Consider the following 9,479-nt stretch of genomic DNA (forward strand, 5'->3'; position numbering starts at 1 on the left):
TTCTAAAGTAAAGAAGTAATAACATCTTTTTGAAAGGTTTTATTCTAGTAAATATTTAAAGCTATAACCCACCTAAAAAATTATACATGGGATCCGTAATAAATTGTGAGACTGTAGAGACATCCTGAAAGAAAAATGTTTGAGAATCGCTGACCCAATTCCTGGGCCTGGACTCGGGAAGACCGTGTGACAAAGGTCTTGGTGCAGGAGAGGAGGGGTCTCAGGTGTGGCTCCCAAGGTCTCAGTCCCCAGGGCGCTGTCTGGGGCTGGAAGGTGACTGTTGGGGCTTCCTCACCTCCCCAGTTTCACTTCTCACAGCTCTTGTCGGGTCCTCCTTCCTGGATACTGGTGAGTCACCCCAGGGCTCACTCCCCATTGCCTGGAGGTCTCCAGAGCAGCCAATCAGCAGCCCCGCGGCTCCCGTTCCAAAGCCCTCGCCCGCCCGCCGGGACTCCATCTCCCCAGCCCGGGTGGAGGCGCGTCCTGGGGGATGGGGGGCGCAGCCCTCCTGCTCCTGCTCGCGGGGGCCGCGGCCCCGAGGGAGACCCGGGCGGGTGAGTGCGGGTCGGGAGGGGACAGGGCGCTCCCAGAGGCGGGAGCGAGGGCGGGGGCGGGCGTGGGAAAGGCGCGACCTCGCCGCAGCCCTAGTTGTCCCCCCACCTCGGCCCCGCCCCGTCCTGGCCCCTTTCCGTCCCCCCGAGACCCCAGCCTCCTCTGGCCCCCCGAGTCCCGGCCATTTTCGTCCCGCAGCCGCTTTTCGGTCTCACTCGTCTTTCACCCACTTTCTGTCTCGTGGGCGCCCCCTGGGACTCGAGCCCCGGAAAGGGAGAAGAATAGCCCGGGTCTCCCCTCCCGCCCCCAGGCCCCCACTCCATGAGGGTTTTCCACACCGCGATGTCCCGGCCCGGCCTCGGGGAGCCCCGCTTCATCTCGGTGGGCTACGTGGACGACACGCTGTTCGGGCGGTTCGACAGCGACTCCCCGGACCAGAGAGTGGAGCCCCGGGCGCACTGGGCGGAGCAGGTGGAGCAGGAGGAGTGGGACCGGGAGACACAGATCGCAAGGGAGCGCACACTGTGGTACCGCGTGCAGCTGGACTCCCTGCGCGGCCTCTACAACAAGAGTGAGACCGGTGAGCTGGCGCGGGTCCGGGCCGGGTCAGCACCCTCATCCCCACTGACGGGGGTCGCTCGGGGTCTCCCCCTCCAGGCTTCTCTGCAACCTGCCTGGGAACAGCCAGCAGGACTTTCATCCCATTTCATTCTGTTTAGTTTATTCCCGGCGGGAGGGGGGTGCGGGCGGGGTGACCACAGGGTGACACGGGCGGGGACAGGGTCTCACACCTTCCAGGAGATGTTTGGCTGCGAGGTGGGGCCCGACGGCTGCCTCCTCCGTGTGTATGAGCAGTTCGCCTATGACGGTGCTGATTATATCGCCCTGAACGAGGACCTGAGCTCCTGGGCCGCAGTGGACATGGCAGCTCAGACCACCTGGAGCCAGTGGGAGGCCCAGGGCATGGCAAATCACATCAGGAACTATGTGAAGGGCAGGTGCTTGAGGTGGCTGCACAGATTCCTGGAGTACGGGAAGGAGACTCTGCAGCGCACGGGTAAGAGGGGCATGGAGGCTCCCGGTCCCCCCCTGCCTGGAGTCACTGCGGGAAATGAGTCCTCTCTCTAGTCCCGAGAGGGGGACTCCCCTGGGTTTCATGTTCTGCACTAGAGAGACTCCCAGAGACTCGGGCTTCTCCTGAAGGACAGGGAAGGGATCCAGTCTCTCCTGAGAAAGACAGACAGTCCCTGACATCACGCGTCACCGGGTCCTTTTGACCAGGGGCCTGTTTGAGAACCACGAGTTTCTCTCTCAGTCTTGTTTCTGGTCTGAGAACATTTTCATTTATGTGATTCCTGCTTTTCTGTGTCATTCACCTTCAACCCAGGTCAGGAGTAAAAAGTCTTTGTTCTTCTCCATCTGTTTCATCCTACCCTGGGTTTCCTTCCTCATTCTAGAACTTTCTAATAATAGGAGAATCTCACAGATTTCCCCAGATTATCCTGTTTTTTACATTTTATGCTTCTTCCTGCCACACCAGTTGTCTTGTCCATTGTGAGGATGGTCTCATGAGGATTCTTCAGTGTCCATGGAGGAAACACAAAGTGAATTTTCTGATTTACCACCTCAGATCCCCCAAAGACACACATGACCCACCACCCCACCTCTGAGCATGAGGTCACCCTGAGGTGCTGGGCCCTGGGCTTCTACCCTGCGGACATCACCCTAGCTTGGCAGCGAGATGGGGAGGACCTGACCCAGGAGATGGAGCTGGTGGAGACCAGGCCTGGGGGAGATGGAACCTTTCAGATGTGGGCGGCGGTGGTGGTGCCTTCTGGAGAGGAGCAGAGATACATATGCCATGTGCAGCATGAAGGTCTGCTGGAGCCCCAAGTCCTGAGATGGGGTAAGGAGGAGGATGTGGGCACTGAGGCTGTTCTCAGGGCCTTCAGGTGCCCTTCTGGAGCCCTTCAGAGGGTCTGGATAAGGTCTGGGGCTCAGGGTATGATCTTCCCTTCCCTTCCAGTGCCTCCTCAGTCCTCCATCCCCACTGCGGGCATCATTGCTGGCCTGGTTCTCCTTGGAGCTCTGCTCACTGGAACTGCGGTGGCTGCAGCTGTGATGTGGAGGAAGAAAGACTCAGGTAGGAAGGGACTGGGGGCGTCTTCTCCACTGGGGGCTTTCAAGTCCCAGGGAGAACTTGCCCTACCTGGTTAATGGGAATTACCATCCTCACATATGTATGGTACCCAGAGGGCATTTGGTCCCCCTCACCTCCTTTCTTCATTTTTTCCCAGTCCTGACCTGGGTCTTTATTCACAGTTCTGGAAACTTCCCTGTTCTGCAGGATTAAAAGATTCCTTTAGGTCTTCTGACCTGACTGCTCCCTGGTCTCACATGATGTTTCTTCCCACAGGAGGACAAGGAGGAAGCTACACTCAGGCTGCAGGTAGGTGTGGATCAGTGGTTTGATCCCTGAGCCCCTGGGGACAGTGTAAATGGACTCCATGGGGGAGTCACCATTATCACTCCCTCCTGTGGTCTCATCTCTGACCAGATTCTGTTTTGTTCTCAACCAGGCAGCGACAGTGCCCAGGGCTCTGATGTGTCTCTCAGCCCCTAAGGATCTTTTACAATGAACCTGATGAGGCTCCTGTTATGCACACCCTGGGCAGCAGGGTGATGGTGTCACTGTTGTTCTTAACTGTGATATTGAGCATTTGTTCATATTTTTACTTTTCTATGACTACAGTTGCTGTTTGTGTGGAAGTTTTGTACATTTTTACAAATGAGTTGCCATTCATTTATTACACTATTTTTGTCCTTATTAAAATTGGGTTATTTCTTTCTGATCATTGAGTTTTAGGCATTATTTGTAGATACAGTCCTTTATCAGATTCGTGATTTGCAAATGTTTCCCCGCATCTGTGACCTGAACTCCTTTACTGATGGGAAAACAAACACTATCGCCCAGACAGGAGCATGGAGATACATATATCTCCAATATATATGTATTAGAAGATAAAAGATAAATTGCTAACTGGTTTTGAGCAGACATTGGCTGACTGGGGTGTTGGGGGTAGAGGGGAATGACTGATGAGTATCCTTGAGTGTTATTTAAATGTTCTTGTATGAGCATGAAATATGCTTTCTAAAGTAAATTACACTTCATTCCTCAACTTATAAAACTCTTCACACATCATGTCCAAATCATGTGTGAAGACCAGACTGACACGTCGACTACAAGTGATGGACCTGCATGTCACAGTCACAAAGTCATGGTTTCTCTCAGGGTTCACTCTGGTGTTGTCCATTCTTGGGGTGTTGGACAAATGTATAATGACCTGTGTCCATCATGAGAATATCATACAGAGTATTTTCACTGCCCATAATGCCTTCTGTGCTCCAAGGAAGCAAAAGCAAAAAGAAACCAATGGAATCACATCAGAAAAAAGCTTCTACATAGTGAAGGAAACTATCGTTAAAATGAAAAGACAATATCAAATCGGAGAAACTATTTGCACATCATCAATCCAACAAGGAGTTAATATCCAAAATCTACGAAGAACTCCAAAACAAGAAAACAAGTCAAAACAGGGGCAGAGGAGCTAAATATATACTTTTTCTAAAGAAGACACACACGTGGCCAATAGGTACATGGATAAATGCTGGTCATGTGCTGTCAGGAAAATGCCAATTGAAACCATAATGAGTTACCACCTCACACTGTGAGAATGGCCCATTGAAGGGTGTGGAGGAAAAGGAACTCTGGCACATGGTGGGTGGGAATGATGTCTCCTCTTGTTAGTGGGCAGAATGAGGGGTTCCCTGGGCCCTCAAAACTGCACATTCTACATGGGATCTGCCATCAGCTGCATAAAGACAAAACTACTCTAAAGTGTAAGATCGTCAATAGAAAAGCACTTTAATACAATTAGTATAAAATAAAAAATCAGTGTGCAATAGAGAGAGAGAAGAGAAAGAATATAGTTAGAATAGTTCCCAAGTGAAGCACTCAAAGTTACCCATCCCCCTCATGGGTAAATGCCCAGCCAAACAGGCTTGGCCCAAAGCAGGCCCATTGGGGCCTGAACGCCTGCCACAAGGCTGAGGCACCTACTGGTAGAGACCCATGGGAAAGGGGCAGGAAGGGCCAGGTGAGTCTGGAAGGACAAGAACAAAATCAAAATCCACATCAAGATAACAGCTGCCATTGTCAGCCTCCTGATGGGTCTCTCATTCACATTTTTGTCTCTTTCACATGTTTCTTTCCATGTCCCCAACTCCCTGGCACAAGTCCAAGTGAGAAGCAAGTGTGGTTTCTTCTTAACATGTCTCTTTGCTCCATGCTCCCCCTCCAGTCTCCTTTCCTCATCTTACTCCACATCTTCCTCCTCTTCCTTAGCTTCTCATCACTGCTCAGATCCACCTTTCCTTGGGCGGGGCGGTAACCTGGAACCTCTCTTTTCAATGGATAGCAGATTGGTCCTGCCCCTATAGAAAAAAAAAAAAATGAAGATTCCTCAAAATAGACCTGTCACATGGTCAGGCATCCCATTCCTTGGTATTTACCCAAAGAAGGTAAAAACACTAATTCCAAGGAATATGCACCTCCTATGGTCACTGCAGCACTGTCTACCATAACCAAGCAATGAAGACAACCTACGTGCCCAGCGGTAGGTGAAGGGATAAAGAATACAAGCTATATACACAATGGAATACTACTCGGCCGTGAAAAAGATGAAATATTAGATTTGCAACAACATGGATAGATATGGATGGGATGATACTAAGTGAAATAAGTTTGAAGGGGAAAGTTAAATACTGGATGATTTCATATTTGTAATATAAAGAAACAAAGCAGGGACAGATGAAACTAAACCAAAACATACTCTATATATATGACTGCAGAATGGAAGCTATGGGCTGGGGTAAGAGTAGGAAACAAAGTAGGAAGAGGGTCCAATGGACTATGGTTAAGACTGTGGGTGCCGTTAGGGTGGGTGTGATGTAACAAACATCTGAAGAGGTGTGACCCTTGCCTCTGAACACATGCAGTGTTGTAAACCAATGCTAACCTCAGTTGAATAATACAATGAAGGTAAAAAGAAAAAAAAGTAAACTGTCTCCTCCATCAGTCACTGACCTCAGGACTTTGCCTTCGCCTCCTCACTGTCATGCAGGCTGAGAGGCTGGTTTCCCATAAGGTCAGAGGCAGGAGGTGCAGGGACTCCTGGGGCTGCTGAGAAACTGCTGAGTAGAGACACTGCAGAGAGGGCGACTCTGAGGGGACCAGAGACAGAGGGTCAGAGTAGCCCCAGTGCTGAGTGAGGGTCTGGTTCTCAAGGAGAGGGGAGTGTGTGTGTGTGTGTGTGTGTGTGTGTGTGTGTAACAGGAATGACAGGATACACAACATAAGATGATGGGAAATCAAATAACATCAAGCTCCAGAATAAATTAATTCAAATTGCACACAGAGTAGAGAGTGTCAGAACAACACCTCTATAAATGCAGTTCCATGGAGAAGCAGCTTCTGAGCAGGACTGAAAAAGCACTAGACCTGAGGAAGTGGAGGAGGTTGAGAAATATCTCATAGTTGGCTTGAGGTATAGAGAGCTGGGCAGGACTCCCCTCCCCCCACCCTGGCCCCTACTAGTATGTGGTGGCATCTTCACCCCTGACAGCTCCCTCCCCCAAACCCCAACGTTCATGTCCTTTGGAGTCACCTGTATATGTACATATATGTATACATATAATCCCAAATTCTTGATTTGTCACCTGTTTGGAGGCGTTTAGGTGGTTACCATAGCTTGGCTACTGAAAATACTGCTGCACTGGTGGCGTGACGGGAGTGCAGATTCCTTCACAGGAGAGTATTTATCCTCTCTGAGGAGATCCTCAGTGTAGAATTGCTGGGTCCAATGACAGAACCACACTTACTCTTTAAGAAACCTCAGTACTGTTTCCAGAAGGGCTGGCTCAGTCTATATCCAAAAACAATGCAGGACTGTCCCCTTTTCTCCACATCCTTGCCAGCACTTGTTGTTTCTGGTCTTTTGGATATGGGCCGTTCTCAAAGGTGTGAAGTGGTTTAAACCAGGGGATCATAAAGCCACAAAATGTGGGCAAAAATAAATCCTGTAACACTCAGGCCCACGGAAAGCTGTCTAATACCCCAAAAGAAAATAATGAGGAAGAAATTCAGGTGAATTACCTCAGTGTTAACAATATCAATGGTCCACTGCATTCTCAAGATGTCCTCCTGAAAGCATCCCCAAAATCTTGTCCCAGCCTCTCTGCCACAAACCCCAACCCCCCCAGCAGTCTTCGAGGGTCTCACCTTTTAGGGGCTGAGATACATTTCAGAGCACTGGGACTGTGGCTGCTGGGGGAGAATACAACAAAACTTGGTCAGAGATGAGACCACAGGAGGAACAGATGAGAGTGACTCCTACATGGACTCCATCTACACTGTTCCCAGGGGCTCAGGGATCCAACCCTTGACCACACTTACTTGCAGCCTGAGTGTAGCTTCCTCCTTGTCCTCCTGTGGGAAGAAGCATCATGTGAGACCAGGGAGGAATCAGGTCAGAAGCCTAAAGGAATCTTCTAATCCTGCACCACAGGGAAGTTTCCAGAACTGTGAGTAAAGACCCAGGTTTGGACTGGGAAAAATGAAGAACGGAGGTGAGAGGGGACTGGACCAGATGCCCTTTGGGCCACACGTGTGGATGGTACTTCCCATTAACAGGGTAGGAAGTTCTCCCTGGGACATGAAAGCCCCCAGTGGACAAGATTCCCCCACTCCCTTCCCTACCTGAGCACTTCTTCTAGCCCCTCACATGAAGCCACCTTGTGTCCAGTGAGCACACCTCCAAAGAGAACCAAGCTGGAAATGAGGACGACAGCAAGGATGGAGAACTGAGGAGGGGGAACTGGAATGGAAGAGAAGGTCAGACCCTGAACCTGAGGCCTCAGTGTGATCCTCTGAAGGTCTCCAGAAGGGCTTCTGATGCCCCTGAGTCAGCCGTGTGCCCATATCCCCCTCCTTACCCCATCTCAGGACTCGGGGTGCTATCAGCCCCTCATGCTGCACATGGCATGTATATCTCTTCTCCTCTCCAGAAGACACCTCCACAGCTGCCCACTTCTGGTAATTTCCATACCCCGCCACCCCCAGCCTGGTGTTCACCAGCTCCATTTCCTGGAGTCATGTTCTCCCCATCTTGCTGCTAGGTCAGGGTGATGTCCGCAGGGTAGAAGCCCAGGGTCAGCACCTCAGGGTAACCTCATGCTCAGAGATGGGGTGATGGGTCACATAGGGCGATTGGGGGCCTGAGTAGGAAGAATCAGACATTTCATGCTTTGTGTTTCCTCCATGGACACTGAAGCAGCCTCATGTGACCATCCTGCAGTGGACAGAACACTATGCTTGGAGGGAGGAGCACAAACCCCAAAAAACAGCCTGGTCTGGGAGTCCGGGAGAGCAGGTGAGAGCCCAGGGTGGGATGCAGGTCTCTGAGCATTTTGTTGCTGCCTTGGGTGGAGGGTGATGACACAGACAGGCAGGAGTGAGATCTCCAAAAATGCTCTCTGACCAAAAAACAAGATCTCGAGAGAGAAACTCATTGTTCCTAAGATGGCTGCCGGTCAAAAGGATCCTGTGAAGGGAGATTTCAGGGGTGGTGTCCCCTCTTTCTCAGGAGAAACTGGATTCCTTAACTGTCCTTCAGAGAAAGTAGGAGCCTCTGGGCCAGTCTCCATCCCAGAGCTGGAAAACGTGGCCGACAGCTCCCTCTCTGGCCAGGAGGGGGCGCTTCCTCACCATGATTCCATTGCCCTGCGGGGTGCGCGCCTCAGGGAGATCAAAGGCCCCGCAGCCCTCTCACCTCTGAGCTGCGGCGCCTCCTTCCCCATCCCCAGGAGTCTGGGGGCCCCTCCACGCACCCGCCCCCCGGGCTGCTCCCGTCCTGCTCTGCCCGACCTTCCCCCTCCCCCTCGCGCCGGGGAGCTGAGCCGCGGGCCCGCCGGGTCCAGGCGCGCAGGTCCCCGCCCAGGGCGCGTCCCCGGCGCCGTCGTGGGGAGCTGGTCGTGCCCGCGGGGGAGGCGCCGTCGGGCCCCGCGGCGCAGCCCAGAGTCCTCTGGACCGTGGGAGACCCTGAGCCCGGCCTTCAGTCACCCCGTGGTCTCCCGCCCGCACCCGATCTCCCTCCCTGAATAATCCCAAACTTAAATAAAACCTAAAGGGGAAAGTCCCGCGGGCTCTTCCCTGGTCAAGGGCCTGGCAGGGGCCACGGCCTCGGGGGTCACGGGGCCCCGAGACTCGGGGCGGGGGGTGGGGCGGGAGCGGTGACCCGCCCCGGCCCGCGCTGCTCCCCGGCCCGGCTCTGGCTGCGGCGGCCGCGCGGGGCCTCCAGGAGCGCTTGGAGCCTCCGCGCCGAGTGTCTGCGGAGCCGCGTCTCCTCGCCCGACCCTCCCGCCCCGCCCGCCCGCCCAGGGGCCCGCGGCTCCGCGCTCTGGCCCGGGGAGTCGCTGTCGAACCCCCGAACTGCGGGTCGTCCACGTATCCCCCGAGATACACCGGGGCTCCCCGAGGCCGGGCGGGACATCACCGTTTCTAACACCCTCAGAGAGGGGGAGCCTGGGGGCGGGGAGGGGTGAAAGCCGGGCGGACCCTCCTCCCGGGGCAGGTCCTGAGTCCCGGGAGATGGGGCAGGGGAGAAAGTGTCCAGGAGGGAGGGAGCTCCAGAGACTGAACATGGGCAGCGGGTCCAGAAGGGGCAAGACTCGGGGGACAAAAGGAGGAGGCAGGGTGGGGGGACAGAAAGGGACCAGGACTGAGGGGGCCACGGGGTGACAGAGGGGCCTAAGGCAGCAGCTTCCTTTGCAGAAGCCTTTTCCCTCCACCCTGCACTCACCAGCCCAGG

At 53.5% G+C, this 9,479-nt stretch overlaps 1 protein-coding gene and 1 long non-coding RNA gene across 2 annotated transcripts; one reads left to right on the forward strand and one right to left on the reverse strand.

Moving 5' to 3' along the window:
• Positions 1-370: 370 nt before the first annotated feature.
• On the forward strand, positions 371-6,179 carry LOC119233314 (class I histocompatibility antigen, Gogo-OKO alpha chain-like). The gene is made up of 7 exons (XM_037495555.2): positions 371-554; positions 863-1,132; positions 1,334-1,609; positions 2,183-2,458; positions 2,579-2,695; positions 2,969-3,001; positions 3,132-6,179. Exons 1-7 carry the CDS (start codon positions 491-493, stop codon positions 3,173-3,175), a joined length of 1,080 nt encoding a protein of 359 aa, XP_037351452.1. The 5' UTR covers positions 371-490; the 3' UTR covers positions 3,176-6,179.
• LOC119233313 (uncharacterized) lies at positions 4,463-7,733 on the reverse strand. Its single transcript, XR_008549785.1, has 5 exons — positions 7,370-7,733; positions 7,067-7,099; positions 6,893-6,937; positions 5,699-5,835; positions 4,463-5,046 (listed from the first exon to the last, which is right to left on the reverse strand). It is a non-coding gene; the product is annotated as an uncharacterized LOC119233313 (long non-coding RNA).
• Between the last annotated feature and the right edge of the window lie 1,746 nt (positions 7,734-9,479).

The sequence above is a fragment of the Talpa occidentalis genome, unplaced genomic scaffold (assembly GCF_014898055.3).
Source record: "Talpa occidentalis isolate TD23 unplaced genomic scaffold, MPIMG_talOcc4v2.1 talOcc4.75, whole genome shotgun sequence".
NCBI classification, from domain to species: Eukaryota; Metazoa; Chordata; class Mammalia; order Eulipotyphla; family Talpidae; genus Talpa; species Talpa occidentalis.

Excerpts from the sequence above, each read along its gene's own strand:
- LOC119233314 (XM_037495555.2), top strand. The coding sequence starts at position 491 with ATGGGGGGCGCAGCCCTCCTGCTCCTGCTCGCGGGGGCCGCGGCCCCG. Across the intron at positions 555-862 it reads CCCGAGGGAGACCCGGGCGG|GCCCCCACTCCATGAGGGTT; the intron begins GTGAGTGCGGGT and ends TCCCGCCCCCAG. Across the intron at positions 3,002-3,131 it reads AAGCTACACTCAGGCTGCAG|GCAGCGACAGTGCCCAGGGC; the intron begins GTAGGTGTGGAT and ends GTTCTCAACCAG.